An 18,810-nucleotide genomic window follows, 5' to 3' on the forward strand; every position below is an offset into this window, starting at 1 on the left:
ATCAAACATGAAAAACTTCCCTAAACAGGGTTGCCTTCAGATGTCTTCTAAAAGTCAGATAGTTGTTTATTTCCTTGACATCTGATGGGAGGGTGTTCCACAGGGCGGGCGCCACTTCCGAGAAGGCCCTCTGCCTAGTTCCCTGTAACCTCACTTCTTGCAGGGAGGGAACCGGCAGAAGGCCCTCGGAGCTGGACCTCAGTGTACGGGCTGAACAATGGACGTGGAGATGTTCCTTCAGGTATGCTGGGCAGAGGATGATGAGTGGAGAAGATGCCAGGCCTAGGGAGCTGGTATGAGTTTTCATTTCACTTTTAATTTGTATACCACTTTTCTATATTGCTATACACGGGATGGTTTACAAGCTGAAGAAACAAAAAAATAGACAGCAAATCTATCACACACCTAATAATAATCTGATCCAATATAGAAAGTCATAATAAAAACATAACTTTAAAATAAACAACCTACGCCAAATATAGCAATATTCAATAATCCATTTGAATATAATAGTAAACTTCAAAATTAAATATCAGCAAATAATAATTAAACAGTTTACACTACTACCAAGAAGGCCCTCTGCCTAGTTCTCTGTAGCTTCACTTCTCACAGTGAGAGAACAGCCAGGAATTGTTGTCATTTATTAATTTATATGCCACCCAATGCCCAGATTAGTTTTGCATTTAAAAAGCAAAATAGGAAGCCCATAGAATGCATTATCCAACTAAATGGAATAAAGTAAAAATAGATTTATATGGCCCATAATGCCCGTATTAGCTTCTAAGCAGATTGTAAGTGTAAAATCCAATGAGGCAAACATTTTTGAAAATCAACATCCATAATTAAAATATGCATTGAGTTCTGCAGAAAAACTGGATCTGTGGAAGCTTCTCCAGAAGCGAATATTGCATTTGGTTATTGCTTATGTCATCCCCACAGCGTAGCTTACAAGGGGGGATTTAAGAAGTCATCTTCATTGAATCTGTCATGGCTGGAGGATTCTGATTCTCCGTGCAATCATCTTTGTCACTAAATACTCTTTCCAGCACTACCTTCAAGGGTTCTCTGGGTCGATGTTTCTTTCCCCTTCCAATTAGGAAGTAAAGGAATGGATTAACACTGCTGTTGATAATAGCACATGTCATACATATTAGTGGTTCCCATAACATGCTTTGAATGTCAATCAGTTGAAAACTTAGAAGGGTCATCAGCGCACTGAATGGTACACCGAAAATAAGGAAGAAAAGAAGAGCAAGCAAGAGAGCTGTGTAGAACTTTCCTCGTGGGCGTCGATGTAAACTGCAGCAGACCTTGGTGAAAAGGACCACAGTACAGATGACTACAACAATTGGGCAAAATACAGAGTTGATCGTGGAAATGACTTGAAAAGTTATGGTAGATTGTATTTGAAAGAAATCAGTTCCGAAGAATAGACTGGACATTGCCCATATTAATGCACAAACAATTGCAGACAGGTGTTCTGGACGGTGGCATCTGTACCAGATTGGGAAGACAACCAAGAGACACTTCTCGACACTGATGGCTGTCAGGAGATATCCGCTCGTGGTATAGGTGTAAAAAATCAGATCTTGCGATATGGAGACTAGGGAATTAGGATCACTTTTAGTCAAAGAGAAAGAGAAAACTACTGCAGAAACAAGGACACAAGCATCAGCAACAGCCAAGTTCAAGATGTAGGTGGTGATGGGGTTCTTCTTAAGAATAAAGCAGAGATAATAGATGACGATTGCATTCCCCACCAGACCACATATAAATATTATAAGGATGATGAGAATACCAAAGAGCAGTAGGCAGTCTATGAAGGAAGAAAGCTCAGATTCAAAATCATCTTCTGGAAATGTTGAAGGGCTGAATTCTCCAGAAATCCCATCAGTGGTGTGTGTTAAAATAAGTGATACTGCTGTGCTCAGCTCTGTCATGATGAAATCTCTTCCTTTGGATTCTACCTTATTTTTCCTTTACCTACACAATTGCTGCAAGCAGAAAGGATGAAGATCAGAAGAAATCATCACTAAAGACCAGTTAAAACACATGCCTAATGCATAGCAATATATCTTTTTCCTTAACTGAAGTTTCTCCAAGCATACTCTCCAGGGCTTATCCCAAGGCAGTCACTCATTACCCCATTTATGTCTGCTCACTCAAACCATAATTAATAACTATTTGGGAGGAATAACAAAATAACATTGCACATGAACATAACATATTTAGAACAAAATATGTTCAAAGCCCTGAATTGTACATTGTGGCTTTTGAATCTGAGGAAAATAAGAAGCTCAAATTCTTGTGAAGATGAAAATCACATTTGGGTGGTTTTCCATGATGCTTTTAACATTTCCAACTGTTTCAAGTTCATTGCATACACTGCCTTGAGCAGTCACATAAAAAGGTAAACATTTGTTTTTAAAAATATTAAAAATAACACTCCCAAATGCCTTCTGAATAATATCTATAGATGGCTTCCTAAGCATGTCTACTCAGAAGTAAGTTTCAATTAACAAGTTCTACTTAACTTGGTGGGAACTTACTTTGCATAGTAAGTGCACTTAGGACACTAAACTGTAATATCCTAATCTACTCATGGAAGTCTCATTGAACTAAACAGGACTTAATTTGCAAGTAAGTGGCAATATGCAAAGCTTATAACTTTTTTTAAAAAAAAAAAAAGTAGCACAGGAAAGAGATTAAGTTTTTGGCAATACTCACCTGCTGAAGCTTCAAGGAGAATTAAAAGGGTTTGGGTGAAGCAAAGAAGAGGCACAACTTTCCAAATGCATATGAATTTGACTTCTGGTTACACAATCTTAGCTTACCCCGCCTCAAAGATGTTATCTAGGCCAACTGTTGAGACTGTTTATCAGACTGCAACCCAAGGGAAGCATGTAGGACAGAAGAGAACTTGTGGACACGTTTTGAGTTAGTACGATTTGAAGCAAGCCTTCCCCAATCTGGTGCCCTCCAGATGTTTTGGGCTACAATTCCCATCAGGCTGTGCTGGATGGGACTGTTGGGAGTTGTATTACAAAACATGGTGCTCACAAAGTAGTAGAAACAAAGTAGTAGAAAAGATTATAAAGTAAGGATCTTAATTATGGGTTGGGGGGGTGTTCTTTTAACAAAAATTATCTAACTTCATCTTCCATGGTATTTGATTTGATGGGACACGGGTGGTGCTGTGGGTTAAACCACAGAGCCCAGGACTTGCCGATTGGAAGGTCGGCAGTTCGAATCCCTGTGGCGGGGTGAGCTCCCGTTGCTCGGTCCCTGCTCCTGCCCACCTAGCAGTTCAAAAGCACGAAGTGCAAGTAGATAAATAGGTACCTCTCTGGCAGGAAGGTAAACGGCATTTACATGCACTGCCCTGGTTCACCAGAAGCGGCTTAGTCATGCTGGCCACATGACCCGGAAGCTGTATGCCGGCTCCCTCGGCCAATAAAGCGAGATGAGCACCGCAACCCCAGAGTCGGTCACGACTGGACCTAATGGTCAGGGGTCCCTTTACCTTTACCTTTATCTAACTTCATCTGCCATGGTATTTAATTTGATGGTCAAACTACTCAAGAAACAATGCCTTTGGAGACCTGGAAACTACAACTAATCCAGAATGCGGCAGAACGGGGACCTAGTCATATAAGAAGTATGCTATGGATTGGGACTCTGTGCCAGCTTTTTCTTCAAAAGAAAAGTATTATCAAAACCTAAATGATTCAGTAATTTGTATCTGTGCATACTAAAAGTATCTATGTCAAAAAACAGTATTCAATGTATATAGCACCTTTTAAATTAATCCATAAAGCTGGATTGATTAAGTCAAGCCAATACAATGTTTTCTTTACATAAGCATTGTGTTTCAAGATTGTGAATGGGGCGTAGTGATGTACAAGTCTGCTATGCAGGCCTGGCCTGTCTCCAAAGGATGTTACAAAAATACCTTTTATTCCCATTTCAACAAGTTCAATTGGAGTAGGGAAAATCAAGTATACTGTAGGGCACGGGTGTCAAACACAAGGCCCGCGGGCCAAATCCGGCCCGCCAGACCTCCTCATGTGGCCCGTGTAGCCACCACCGGCCGCCAGCCTTCACCTTTTATTCTTGCTTTTTGCTTTTTTTTTTTTTACACAATAAAGTTTACATGGTGCGGCTCCCTACTCGCCTCCCCCCGTCGCTCTTAAGGATGTGGCTGCTGCTTCAAATGTCCCCGCGTCTCTCAACTTGTGCCTTCGTCGTCGGGGCCAAAGCGAGGCGGGCAGCTGGCTTCTCTCTCCCGCTCACTGCTCAAAAAGAGCAAGCGGAAGGTCAGGTCTCTCCGCACCGCGGAGGGGGAGTCTTTCTCCTCGGAGAAACTTTTTTATTCCAGCCTTGGATCTTCTCCGGGGATGCTGGATCCCGGCGTGCTAACTTGCCCTGCGGGAGGCATCCTCTTCTCCTCCGCGCTGGATTTCACCAGCCTGGGGCTTCCCTTCCTCTTCATTTCACTCTCCATCTTTGCACAGCCAGCCTTTCCAGGACCGACATGATCAAGTTGTTCTTTGGGAATATGGGGTGGCTGGGGGGGGGGGTGAGTCGGAGAGAGAGAGAGAGGCGCGTGCGCACACTCCAAACACCCTTAAAATAAATGTAAAGTGGGGGCGGCAATGATGATGGCCATGATGGGAGGGGGCTGTGTTCCCTGGCACCCCCTCCGCTCCCCGCCCCCCACCACCGCCTTCCTCCTCCTTCTCCTCTTGCAATTTTGCGGCAAGCCAAGCGAGCAAGGTGATCTGGCGCCCGGCTCTCTATCTCAGCTCCACAAGTTGGACTCCGCGCCCGCGCAGCGGCGCTGGGTGGTTCTCCCCGCCTTCCAGCACATGTCTGTCCCGCTGGCACATTCCTGGGAGAAGATCGGACGCGGCTCCTTGCAGCCCTTCCATCACTCGGTCACACAATTGGGCGGCTCGCTCTCCGCCCTGCCAGCAGCTCTGTCTTGATCTCTCCCTCCCGCCTCGGGGAAGGAAAGGAAGAAGCCGGAGATCCAGTTGCAGGCAGCGCGCTCTTTTGCCTTTTGCGCTATGCAATGGCACCCCGAGATGGGGGAGGCAGGGGAATTAGCCTGTTATGTACTGGGTTGAATAGGATCCAAACTGCAGCAGTCTGATTGGCCCTAGAACAATAGGATCCAAAAGGCAGCAGCCTGATTGGTCCTAGAACAATAGGATTCAGAATGCAGCAGTCTGATTGGTCCTAGAACAATGCAGCAGTATGATTGGTTGGCAGGAACTATCCAATCATGCTCCAGATAGAAGTGAATCCACAACCTGATTGGCTTACAGTAGAATTCCGGAATTAGCCAATCATGTGCAGCCCATTGTGTAAATAATGTATATAAAGCAGATACCTTGAGGGGACTTTCATTCATTCCTCCTCACCACTATGAGCTGAATAAAGAGCATGAAATCACTTTGCGACTCTGAGTATATTTCACTGGCGACGAAGGTGGGATCCCGCTGAGCTGACTGCCACACACAGCACCGCAGCACCGCCACCTGCCGCATCGCTGCCTCGCACCGTGTATCCAGGCTTCAGCTCCGGGACACAAGGAACTCAGAATGGCAACCAACAGCAGCTTTTCGCCGTTCAACCCAGCATCCGGAGACTGGGAAGCGTACGCCTCCCGTTTCACCTTCCTCCTAGAAGCCAAAGGGGTCACCGATGAAGAAGACACCAAGAAGAGGGCAATATTCTTCAGCGTCTGCGGAGAGGAGACGTTTGAAATCGCCCGGGCTCTCCTTGCGCCTGAAGACGTAGCTACTGTTCCATACAAAACAATAATGGAACAGCTGAAGGGGCACTTTTCGCCGCAGCCCTCAGTGGTGGCTCGTCGAAATGCCTTCTACGCAAAGCGGCAAGCCCCTGGGGAAACCATAACTGGGTTTGTGACCTCTCTTCGCCAAGCCGCCCGGTTCTGCAACTTCTCAGAGCTGGAGAACATGCTTCGTGACCGCCTCGTCGGTGGCCTGAGGGATGAGAAGCTGCAACGACGCCTCTACGCTAAGAAGGACCTAACGTTCCAGGTCGCTCTGGAGGAGGCCCTGGCAACGGAAGCTGCCGAGAGGTCGACGCAAGAGGCACGGCCGAGCCAGCCATCCCAACCGAGGGTCCACCATGAAGACCTCACCGACGACTCAGGATCCAACAGGGAGGAGGTGCACCGAGTACAGCAGCGCACTCAAGCAGCCCACATACCACAGCTGCCTCGACGAGAAGGAGGGAACTGCGCAAGCTGCGGAGAAAGTCACGAGAGGAGGACCTGCCGTTTCCGCAACGCAGAGTGCAGGCAGTGCAGAAAATCGGGACACATCGCCCGGGTGTGTCGGGCTCGGCCCACCCGACGCCAGGCATCAGATGACCAATCCAAGAGCCCCAGGTCCCGGGGCCCAACGCACCAAGGCAACTCGACTGAGCTCACGGACTTCCAGGTATACCAGTTGCCCCACCCCAACGTAGAGAAAATTTATGTTGACGTACAGATAGAGGGGGCCCCATGCCGCATGGAGCTTGACACGGGTTCAACTCTATCCATAATCTCGGCAAGGACCTTAAGGAAACTGTGTCCTACTGGGGGTCCCAAACTCAGGCCGGCCCCATTCACCCTCCGGGACTTCCAGAAACGTAAGGTCCCCACAATGGGGGTGGGGACCTTCAGGGTGCAATACCGAGGGCGGACGCGGCAACTGGAATTGCTGGTGGTCAAGGGCCCCTACATTAGCTTACTGGGATTGGCATGGTTTGGACCACTGGGGCTAGCCGTCACCGGGGTGAACCACACTAGCTTACAAGTGGACGTGGACGCCATATGCAAGGAATTTCCGGGGGTTTTTGATGGGAAATTGGGACAGTATACGGGCCCCCCAATTGCTCTACAGCTTGACCCCGCAGTACGACCGGTCAGGCTCAAGGCCCGCCGGGTCCCGTTCGCCCTGAAACCCCGTATAGACGAGGAATTGGACCGGCTTGTGGAGCAAAGAGTGCTGGAGCCGGTGCCTAATGCCCCCTGGGAAACCCCAATTGTCACACCCGTCAAGCCTAATGGTTCGGTCCGCATCTGCGCAGACTACAAATGTACCATAAACAAGGCCCTTACGGCCCATGCATACCCAGTGCCAGTGGTCAGCCATGTTCTTGCCACCCTGGCTGGGTCGAAAATTTTTGGCAAGCTGGACTTGGCCCAAGCATATCAACAGCTGCCAGTAGATGAGGCCACAGCAGAGGCACAGACGATTGTGACGCACAGAGGAGCATTCAGGGTAAAGCGGCTGCAATTCGGTATCAGCGTGGCACCAGGCATATTCCAGAATCTAATGGACTCTCTACTTAAAGGGATTCCTGGCGTCACCCCCTTCTTCGATGATGTGTTGATTGCCGGGCCCACACCAGAGGAGTTTGAGGACCGCCTCCGCACCGTTCTGCACCGTTTCCAGACGGCGGGTCTCAAGGTGAAGCGGGAAAAATGTCTACTAGGAGTGCCTCAGGTGGACTTTCTGGGATTTATGGTGGACGCAGAAGGGGTCCACCCGACTGGGGACAAGGTACGGGCCATTTGTGATGCCCCAGCGCCCAAGAACAAGACTGAACTTCAGGCCTTCTTGGGACTATTGAACTTTTACCATTCCTTCCTTCCCCACAAGGCGGCGGTAGCGGAGCCCCTACACAGACTCCTGGACAAGCGGGCCCCTTGGGTGTGGGGCCAGCGCCAGGAGGCCGCATTCCAGGCAGTCAAGGACTTGCTTGTCTCAAACTCGGTCTTGGCACACTTCGACGAGAGGCTGCCGGTGGTGCTAGCATGCGACGCCTCGCCTTATGGAATTGGCGCTGTCCTGGGACACCAACTCCCGGATGGAAGAGAGGTACCAGTGGCATACTTTTCCCAGACACTCAACGCAACCGAGCGGAACTACTCGCAAATCGACAAGGAGGGTCTGGCAATCGTGAAGGGAGTAAAAAAATTCCATGATTTCTTGTACGGGCGGCCCTTCACCGTGGTGACTGACCACAAGCCGTTGCTTGGCTTGTTTGCCCCTGAAAAGCAGACCCCCCAAGTGCTGTCTCCTCGCGTCCTCAGGTGGTCAATTTTCCTTGCCAGCTACCAGTATGCACTGATTCACCGTCCAGGGAAGGCGATGGGCCATGCGGACGCCCTCAGCAGGCTACCACTACCGGAAACAGGCCCCGACCCAGCACCTGCACAAGAGGTTATGAGCCTGGAGCTGCTTCCTGACCGCCCCATTCAGGCACAAGAAGTTGCACACCATTCCAAGAAAGATAGGGTCATCTCCCGGGTCCTGGACTGGGTGTGGAGGGGATGGCCCAGCAGCAGCCCCGGGCCAGAATTCGCCGGCTACACAACCCGCAAACATGAACTGTCGGCCCACAAGGGGTGCCTGTTATGGGGAAGCAGGGTCGTTGTTCCCCAGCCCCTCCGAAAAAGGGTCCTCACAGCCCTACACGAGACACACCCAGGGGTAGTAAGAATGAAGGCCCTTGCCAGGAGTTATGTGTGGTGGCCAGGGATCGACGGAGAGATAGAGGCCTGGGTCAAACACTGCCAGGCCTGCCAAGAATCCCGCCCAGATCCCCCAAGGGCCCCAGTCCAGTCCTGGGAGTCCGCCCGAGCACCATGGTCACGCCTGCATGTGGACTTCGCTGGCCCCTTTCAGGGGAAAACATTCTTCATAGTGGTGGACTCCTACACCAAATGGCTGGAAGTCGCACTGGTACCGTCCACTTCTACGTCCGCAGCCATCCGGGTACTACGCAGGCTGTTTGCAACCCACGGGCTCCCTGACACTCTCGTCTCAGACAACGGGACTGCATTTACGTCAGGAGAATTCCAAACCTTCACAACGCAGAACGCCATCCGCCACATCCGTTCGGCGCCATTCCACCCTGCCACCAATGGCCAAGCAGAACGTATGGTGCGGACCACCAAGGACACCCTTCGCCGTATGACACAAGGGGATTGGGAGTACCGCCTTGCCACATTCCTTCTAGCACAGCACAGCACCCCCAGCTCAACGACTGGCCGGAGCCCCGCTGAACTACTAATGGGTCGGCGCCTTGCAATCAGATTGGACCGCCTTCACCCCGATAGAGCTCAGGATGAGGCAGTGGTGGGGGAAGGCAAGAACCCCCGGACCTTCGAGGCTCAGGACCCAGTGTACGCAAAGAATTTTGGGGCAGGCCCAGCATGGGTACCCGCCACAGTCACCAGGGTCACTGGCCCCGTGTCGTATGAGGTGCTAACGGATGGGGGGCAATGCTGGCGCCGCCACTGCGACCAGATACGGCGACGATTCCCAGGAGAAAACCAGGAGGAGGAAAGGGCAGAGGAGTCCCAAGGGAACAGAGGGGCAGTGAGGCCCATAGAGCAGCAGGGGCCAGCAGGAGAGGCAGAATCAGTAAATACAGAGAGGACCCACGAGGCCGAAAGGACACCGGAACCAGAACCACGACTGAGTGAGCCGGTTGCGCCAGACCAAACAGCCCCATCACAGCCAGCATCCTTGGAACACGAGCCAGAACCTGAACCCCGGACCAGGGAACACCCCAGGCCGCAACGCACACGTAGGCCGCCGGCGTACCTCGAGGACTATGAATGCGACCTCCCGGGCAGGACTGGAACTTAGAGGGGAGGGGTGTTATGTACTGGGTTGAATAGGATCCAAACTGCAGCAGTCTGATTGGCCCTAGAACAATAGGATCCAAAAGGCAGCAGCCTGATTGGTCCTAGAACAATAGGATTCAGAATGCAGCAGTCTGATTGGTCCTAGAACAATGCAGCAGTATGATTGGTTGGCAGGAACTATCCAATCATGCTCCAGATAGAAGTGAATCCACAACCTGATTGGCTTACAGTAGAATTCCGGAATTAGCCAATCATGTGCAGCCCATTGTGTAAATAATGTATATAAAGCAGATACCTTGAGGGGACTTTCATTCATTCCTCCTCACCACTATGAGCTGAATAAAGAGCATGAAATCACTTTGCGACTCTGAGTATATTTCATAGCCAAGGAAAATGAGAGTGCACAAGGCATGTTGATGCTTTCCTGTCAGAGCGCTCTCTCTCTCTCTCTCTCTCTCTCTCTCTCTCTCTCTCTCTCTCCCACCCACACACACACACACACACACATTTTATTTACAGCCCCATGCCGTGTATGTTTACTCAGAAGCCAGCCTCACTCTCTTCGACAGGAGTTTCAAGTAAATGCACATAGGATTGCAGCAATCGTCTCATTAAAGGTAAAGGTAAAGGTACCCCTGCCCGTACGGGCCAGTCTTGACAGACTCTGGGGTTGTGCGCCCATCTCACTTAAGAGGCCAGGGGCCAGCGCTGTCCGGAGACACTTCCGGGTCACGTGGCCAGCGTGACATCGCTGCTCTGGCGAGCCAGAGCCGCACACGGAAACGCCGTTTACCTTCCCGCTGGTAAGCGGTCCCTATTTATCTACTTGCACCCGGAGGTGCTTTCGAACTGCTAGGTTGGCAGGCGCTGGGACCGAGCAGCGGGAGCGCACCCCGCCGCAGGGATTCGAACCGCCAACCTTTCAATCGGCAAGTCCTAGGCGCTGAGGCTTTAACCCACAGCGCCACCTGTGTCCCTACAATCGTCTCATTAGGGCTCATTATTTGTAACAACTTTGTTTCCTAGTTCTGCTGTATCTCTCAGTGGCCTTTGATACAATCGACCATAACATCCTTCTGGACCCTCTACATTATTACAAAAAACAGTAATAATTGAACGCAGTGACAATAATTTATGATAATAAAGAGTGGACACATAGTCCTACAGATACAACCGGCCCTTTGAGGGTGACCAAACTGCTGATGCGGCCCCCGATGAATTTGAGTTTGACACCCCTGCTGTAGGGCCTGTTCTAATGTCACTGGAACCAGCAGAAGTGGGGATATTTGTCACAGTTCTGTCATGCAATGTGATCCTAATCACATTTCATGAGGAGACTCCTTTACGAGTGTGCTTAGAATTGCAGGTTACAGTTAACTCCACTGCATAGCTGTCGACTTTTCCCTTTTCTTGCGCGGAATCCTATTCGGAATGAGGGAATTTCCCTTTAAAAAAGGGAAACGTTGACAGCTATGCTCCACTGGAGAGTTTTGTTCTCTAACCTGGAGAGTCTGTTCATGTGAGAAATTGCTGTGTTCACCTTTTTATTGGGAAAAGACACACATTGAAGTTCAAATCACAGTAATGTCCCAGAATATGCCAACTTCATCTCATTTCTGGCAAGGACCTCATGATTGTCTCTGGCCAAGCATATAATTTACATATGCAAAATGACTTCACATTAGATTAATAGGTATCAGTTGGATGAGAGGAGGCACTGTACAAGCTATCAGCACCCTAAACATTCCTTTCATCTCTTGGCGTATGGCAGGGGTAGGCAAACTAAGGCCCGGGGGCCAGATGCGGCCCAATCACCTTCTAAATCTGGCCCGTGGATGGTCCAGGAATCAGTTAGTTTTTACATGAGTAGAATGTGTCCTTTTATTTAAAATGCATCTCTTGGTTATTTGTGGGGCCTGCCTGGTGTTTTTACATGAGTACAATGTGTGCTTTTATTTAAAATGCATCTCTGGGTTATTTGTGGGGCATAGGAATTCGTTCATTATTATTCTTTCAAAATATAGTCCGGCCCACCACATGATCAGCCCACGGCTGGAAAAGGTTGCTGACCCCTGGCATATGGCATGTGCCAAACATGTGCAGCTCCCCAAGCATGTAGGTTTGTGGCAGTGCAGTTTTGTGCTGAAAGACATTCAGTCAGACTCCAATTTTTCAGTCAGTTCAGTCCTTTACTGACACCTCCAAGGCATTAAGGCAATTTCACTATATACAGACTTCCCCTAGATCCCTAGTAGAAGGTACAGGCTTCAAATGCAAAGCAAGTACAACTCACAGCATACATACAGCACAGAATTCAGTATTAATTTGTGAAGCAAGCAGGCAATGTACAGCCCCCTCTTAATAGACCTAACAATGACCACATCCTTGGCCAGTTACCTGGTCACAGTGACCTACTTGGCTGGTTGCCAGGTCAGTGTCCTTCAGACACTAATCACAAGACCTGCAGGTGAAAGATAAGGGAAGCATGTGCACCAGATGGGCAGGGTATTAATAATAATAATAATAATAATAATAATAATAATAATAATAATTACAGCAATTAAAGGAACCTCAACACCATCCTCTGATCAGCTTTCTGACCGTAAGAGAGAAAAGAGGCGTGCTCACTGAATCAAAACACAAAAAGACCAGATCAAATACTTGTCATCAACTGTTATAGTATTATCTTGAATAGAGTAGCTACACATGTATTCACTGATTAGTTTATCACATGCCTACCACAAATGGATAGAGCCATCAGATGTCATTGTCTAATCATTGCCTCTCCCTTAGTCAGTTCATTAGGTAGAATTTGTGACTGTATTTGCCTGGGCTCCACCACCATTTTTGCAACACCATTTTCACTAGCACCTGTTTCATTCTTGAACATCCTTCCAAGCACATCCTTCAAGAGCTCCCTGGATTGTCTCTCCCAACCAAGTAATATATCCTTGGGTCAATGATGCTGTTGAATGGTAAATATAATGAAGAAGAGGAGAGCGGTCAAGAAATCTGTGTGCACCTTTGGTAGCTGACATCTGTGTGAGCTACATCAGATCTTGATGAAGGGGTCAGCATGGAGCCAAACATAAAGGGAGGGTGGGAAACCCAGAAAGTTCACAATGCTAATAATCATTGGACCCTGATGAAGTAGAAGCGTCATTCCAGAAAGTAGGTTAGACAAAACCCAGAACAAGGATGATACAACAGCAGAATAGGCTGGTAGATGGCATGAGTAGCAAATGAAAGGTGGAAAAGGTACGCCCACAGCCAATCATGAAACACCAGAAGCATTCCTATTCACGTTCCTAATAGGCAGCCAGCTAATCCAATACTACCATATGAGTAGGGTGGGCAGGCTGCTGCATTTAACTGATGAAGCCATTAGCCTAAATAGGGCTATGCCTGCCCTACTCCCATTGGTCCATTCTGACCACATGAGACTGACACACACACACACACACACACAATACCATAGATGCCAGGTAGCACCATGCTTTTCACCCTTGCAAGGGGTGCCCCTAGCAAGGGGGGGAAACACTCCCATCAAAGCAACAAAGGAGAAAAATCACGCACTTCTCTGAATTTTGCAGTGCAGGTATAGTTCAAAACACATTACATAATGTACACAAAAATATATTCTATGAGAAAGCATGCATTTATAAGCATTTTTAGTTGAAATGCTTAGAAAAACATATGGTAATGCTTATTTTAGGCAGGAAATCTGTACACAACGTGTATTTTAGGGAAACTGATTACAAAAGTGCAGACAATTTAAATGTGAAATGCTTATTTCTCTTCTTTTTAAGGGGACAGAAACAGATTTAGGACTGAACTATCTTATGAAACTGACACAGAACAGAAACAGGCTGACTTTGTTCATCCTCATTTAGAAATCATTGCTCTCCAGAAGCTTCTTAGTGCATTATTATGTGCCGGGAACACATATCGCAGATTCTTTCAATTCCACGTTTCCCGTTTCCCTCAATGACAAAGGAAAGCAAAGGATGAATGGTGATTCTGAAAGCAGTAAGGAGAAATCAAAGCAACATAAGAAGAATAATGGGTATATAACCTAAACAGTCTATGAAGTACAATATTCTAAATGGAATAGCAAAGGAAATGAAGGAAGTGAGAGTGAGCAGTAACGGTCCCATAAAACATTCTTGGCTGATCTTGTGAGCTGCAGCACATCTTGGTGAACCTAATCAATGTAGAGACAAGAAGAGCGATGATAAGGACATTCTTGGTACAGATTATCCTGATAATTGTGGAGAAAACATTCGTATGACAAAAGATGGCAAAATAGCTTTGCTCTTCCAGGCAACAAGCCAGAAGTGGGCCAAAGCAGCCATGAAGGCAAAGCAGGAATGTATTCTGACTGGGCAAAACAATCCTAGATTGGAAAGCAAGCCACACTGGGCTGTCCAGTATAAGCAAACCAAAGGAGGTAAATTACTGGCCTCTTTAGTGACAATGATCTTGTTGGTCATTTTTGAGAGTGCTCGGTACCAAAAAAGGGAGTGACAGAAGCACAAAAGGGAAGAAGTTGAAGTCAACAACAGGCAAGTTCAGCAAGTTAGGCGATCGAGGGAGTACTTTTCTTGGTGCAGATGCACAAGGCATATGTACAGAAACCAGACGGCAATTCCAGTCTTCACCAATGGAAACAGAGGTGGATTTAGGAAAGCACAACCAGTTTGCCAGCACTGGGCACCAAGCCAAGAGGGCACTGGAAGAAGAAGAAGAAGAAGAGGAGGAAGAGAAGGAGGAGGAGTAGTAGTTTGGATTTGATATCCCACTTTATCACTACCGGAAGGAGTCTCAAAGCGGCTAACATTCTCCTTTCCCTTCCTCCCCCACAACAAACATTCTGTGAGGTGAGTGAGGCTGAGAGACTTCAGAGAAGTGTGACTAGCCCAAGGTCACCCAGCAGCTGCATGTGGAGGAGCGGAGACGTGAACCCGGTTCACCAGATTACGAGTCTACCACTCTTTTTTTTATTATTTTTTTAAAATAATATTTATTAAAGATTTTCAAATATAACAGAAAAAGAAAAACATCCAAATTTAAAACCTAATTTTCATTGGCATCCTTCCAGGACTTCCCCTCCCCTCCCCCTCTTGTATTCCAATTCTTTCAAATAGATTCAACAAATTTTTACCCCAAATTTTAAAATTATTTATCATTGACCCAATTTAAAAAATATTTTCCCATCCCCTAAAATCGAACTGTTCCCTTCCACGAGTTCCCCTCTTTAATATGCAATACAGATTAAAATAAACAGAAAAATAGAAAAAAGAATAAAATGTAATTTAACACCCTTTGGATTCCAAATTTCCCTCCCCCCTTTCCCGGTTGCGTTCCCAATGTCCGTCAATATCTACTGTCATCCTGGAGCTCCCACATCTAAACCACAGTCCTTCACCAGTCCGCTTTGCCGTCTTTTTATTAGTCTTTGCCGTCTTTTGGTCATCTTTGATTTCACATGTCCAATCTTGGAAGGAGTCTATCTTCCAACTTTGTCCAGTTCTTGTTATTCTTGTTGTTCTTGTTGTTCTCTCTCCTCCTCTTTTTTTTTTTTCCTGCTCTCCTGCACAAATGTTCTAATTCCAAAAAGCTTCTAATTCCTCTGCAGAGGCTTTGTTATTCAGGAACAAAACATTATGTCAAGTCCCTTCCATTCTTCAATAGATAAATCTATTGTCTCCTTTAGTGTGTAGACCTCTGTAGACAAAATAGTGTTCCATTTCTGCAGTTTCCCAGGAGATAAAAAGTCCTATTCAAATTCGATGCCAACAATACTTGTAGTGTCCCACAGCTCCTCTAGAGGGATTATAGTAGCTCAGTTTCCTTCCCGATCACATCCAACAGTCAAAGTAACTTATTATTCCTTGTTTTAAACAATTTATATCCAATTTGTAACAAATGTGACCAGCAAAGTCCTCGTAACAAAGTTCTCTTTTTGTTCTTCCGCTTTGACAGCTCCTTTGACAGCTGTCAAAACCTCTATTTCTCCTCTCCCGGCGCTCTTACGGATCGCTCCCGGGGTTTCCGGGGGGGGGGGTTGCCTTTTAATTCACATTCCACTTTTCTCCTCCAGCCCAGTCTTATAATTTTCCATCGCAAAGTTAATAATTTTATCAAAAAAAGGTTGCACTCGATCTTAGTTGTCAAATCCTTTGCTTTAGCTCCTCTACAACAGGGGGGAGGCTGACTTCCTTTTTGCACCTCCCCCGCTCGCTCCGAATTTAAAAAGAATTTTTCCCCTTTTTTAATCCAAGTTCCAATTACTCACGGGTTATTCTTTTAAAGTCCAAATTTTCAATGGAAGAAGTCAGCGCTCTCCGTTGAATGGCATGCGGCTTCGCTCGGCAGGGGAAGCGGAGGACTCACAGCACCACCCCCCCGTCACCCGCTCCGCAGCCTTTAAAAAGGCTCCTTCGCGGGTCAGGGGGGACGCAAACGGTGCCCGCCGAGTCACCATGCCCATGGGTTTCAGCGCCCATGGTTTTTGAGGGTCCCCGCGTCGCCGGCGCGGTAGAACCCAGCCCCTGCCGAGCAGGCTCCCTCCGGAGCTCGGAGGGAGTCCGCCATTCGGCGATGGCGCCAACCCGGAAGCCCCACGAGTCTACCACTCTTAACCACTACACCACACTGGGGCAAGGATGACTTGGAACAGAAGATGAGAGGCAGAGGGAGTGAAAAGTTTTGAGAATTGCACAGGGGGGCACTGAAATTTTAGACCCCAAAATCCACCACTGCTCCAAACATGCACATAAAAATGCCGGTGCTGTGGAGGATTGGTAAATAACCACAAGTATTGTCATAGTACAATGTTCTCCATTGTTTACTCCTCCCTTGCACATAAGGGGCAAGTGGCTTCTCTACATCGAGGTATTCACGAAATTGCTGGTATTTAATTACAATTTGTAATTCATTACAATGATACCTGAAGGCCTTTTTAGGACTGGTCCTGAAACATTTTGCTGCTAGAGGCTATCCCTATATCTGAGTTGGCATCTAAGGATCAACTCCATTCCTAAGGATCAACTCCATTCCTTTGTTTAAGGCAACTTTCCCCAACCTGGTGCCCTCCAGATGTTTGGAACTACATCTCCCACTCCCACTCCCATCCAGCACAACATGGTGGGAGTTGTAGTCCAAAAAATCTGGATGACATCAGACTGGAGGAGGCTTGTTTAAAGTCATGCGATCTCAGAACATTTGTACAATTTATCTTCCTCTCTCGACCCTGATAATTTTAGCCTGATAAACAATTACAACAGTTGGCTGAGATACCATCATAGAGGAAGGGGCAGAAAAGACTGTGTAACCAGAGTTTTTTCTTATATGCATTGGGAGTCTTGTGCCTCTTATATGAAGCTCTTCTTTATTTTGCCCAAAATGTTTTCCTGCATTGCAGGGGGTTGGAGTGAATGATCCTTAGGGTCCCTTCAGACTCAACAATTTTATATTTCTATTCTTCTTCTTGAAGCTGTAGCAGGTGAGTAGTGTTAATCTCTTTCCTGGGCTACCTATAACAAATGAGTTAGAAGCTTTCCATATTGGAATTGTGTAGGCACTTACTTTTAGTGATTATCCCTTCTGATCCTCATCCCTTCTACTTGCAGACATAGTGCAGAGAGCAGGGAAGAAGGAAGAATCCAAAGGAAAAGATTTCATTATGGCTGACCAGAGCACAGCTGCATCACTTGGTTTAACCATTGATGGGTTTTCTGGAGACTACAGCCCTTCAGCATTCCCAGAGGAAGATGATGAATCTGAACTTGCTTCCTTCACACATTACCTGTTTCTCTTTGCCTGTCTTTTCATTATTACCCTTGCAATATTCATATGTGGCCTGGTGGGGAATGCAATTGTCATCTGGTTTCTCTGCTTCATCGTGAAGAAGAATCCCATCACCACCTACATCTTGAACTTGGCTGTAGCTGATTCTTGTGTCCTTGTATTTTTAGCATTTTCAATTTCAGCTAGCTTTTGGGATGTAGGAGGAATTTCCTCTGGGCTTTGTATTGAACTATTTATTTCCACACATGCCATAAGCTTATATCTACTGACAGCCATCAGTGTCGAGAAATGTCTCTCTGTTGTCTTCCCAATCTGGTATCGATGCCACCGTCTAGAACACCTGTCTGAAATTGTTTGTGCATTAATATGGGCAATGTCCATTCTGGTCTTTGGAATCTATCGCTTTGTCATTTCAACCCAATATGCAGGCTTTGACATAATGAGTTGTGTCATTCATATGATCAACTCTGTATTTTGCACACTTGTTGTGGTCATCTGTACTGTGATCCTTTTCATCAAGGTCTGCTGCAGTTTACATCGATGCCAACGAGGAAAGTTCTACACAGCCCTCTTGCTTGCTCTTCTTTTCTTCCTCATTTTTGGTGTTCCACTCAGTGTCATAATAACTGTTCAATATCTTCTTCCTGATATTAATATAATAACGGCATTATTTGGAGTAGTATCTGCTGTTATCAACAGCAGTGTTAATCCATTCATTTACTTCTTAATTGGAAGGAAAACGACACATCGATCCAGAGAACCCTTGAAGGTGGTGCTGGAAAGAGTTTTTAGTGACAAAGATGATTGCAGAGAAGATCGGAGTCTTCCAGCTGCAACAGATTCAATGATGATGACTCCTTAAGTCTCTCCTTGTAAGCTAAGCTGTTGGGATGGCATTAGAGATGACCAAAAACATAGATTTATTCTTTATAAAAAAGTCTGTAGATTTGTGTTTTTCTTCTTCTTTTCTACAACTTATAATCATGGATGTTTATCTTTTAATGTTTGCTCCTTTAGTTTTTATACTTGTTATTTGCTTAGTAGCTAACATGAACATCAGGTGGCATACAAATTAATAAAGAAAAATTAATCATTCATGAAGTGGGATTTGTTCAAATACCAAGGACTCCAAGACTTCAAAGGCATAAGCAGGATTCTTTTCAACTCCATCCCTTTGGAAGCTCTGCACACCCTTGGTGTGAAAGTGTGAATTTAACACACCTGGTCATTCATTACGTGTGAAGCTTGAGCTGCTGTGAAAGCCATCTGGTCCCCTGGCAAAAACCCCTGTATCTCCAATCCAACCTGATTCCACC

General features: G+C 46.8%; 2 protein-coding genes across 2 annotated transcripts; one reads left to right on the forward strand and one right to left on the reverse strand.

Annotated features, from left to right (window-relative positions):
* On the reverse strand, positions 1–1,985 carry LOC307221037 (mas-related G-protein coupled receptor member H-like). The gene has a single exon (XM_079985177.1). It carries the CDS (start codon positions 1,938–1,940, stop codon positions 960–962), a length of 981 nt encoding a protein of 326 aa, XP_079841303.1. The 5' UTR covers positions 1,941–1,985; the 3' UTR covers positions 1–959.
* Positions 1,986–16,870: 14,885 nt separating this feature from the next.
* Positions 16,871–18,370, forward strand: LOC307219843 (mas-related G-protein coupled receptor member H-like). The gene is made up of 2 exons (XM_079983330.1): positions 16,871–17,189; positions 17,317–18,370. Exon 2 carries the CDS (start codon positions 17,370–17,372, stop codon positions 18,354–18,356), a length of 987 nt encoding a protein of 328 aa, XP_079839456.1. The 5' UTR covers positions 16,871–17,189; positions 17,317–17,369; the 3' UTR covers positions 18,357–18,370.
* Positions 18,371–18,810: the final 440 nt, after the last annotated feature.

This window comes from Podarcis cretensis (assembly GCF_951804945.1).
Source record: "Podarcis cretensis genome assembly, chromosome: 7".
Classification (NCBI taxonomy): Eukaryota; Metazoa; Chordata; class Lepidosauria; order Squamata; family Lacertidae; genus Podarcis; species Podarcis cretensis.

Excerpts from the sequence above, each read along its gene's own strand:
- LOC307221037 (XM_079985177.1), bottom strand. The coding sequence starts at position 1,940 with ATGACAGAGCTGAGCACAGCAGTATCACTTATTTTAACACACACCACT.
- LOC307219843 (XM_079983330.1), top strand. The coding sequence starts at position 17,370 with ATGGCTGACCAGAGCACAGCTGCATCACTTGGTTTAACCATTGATGGG.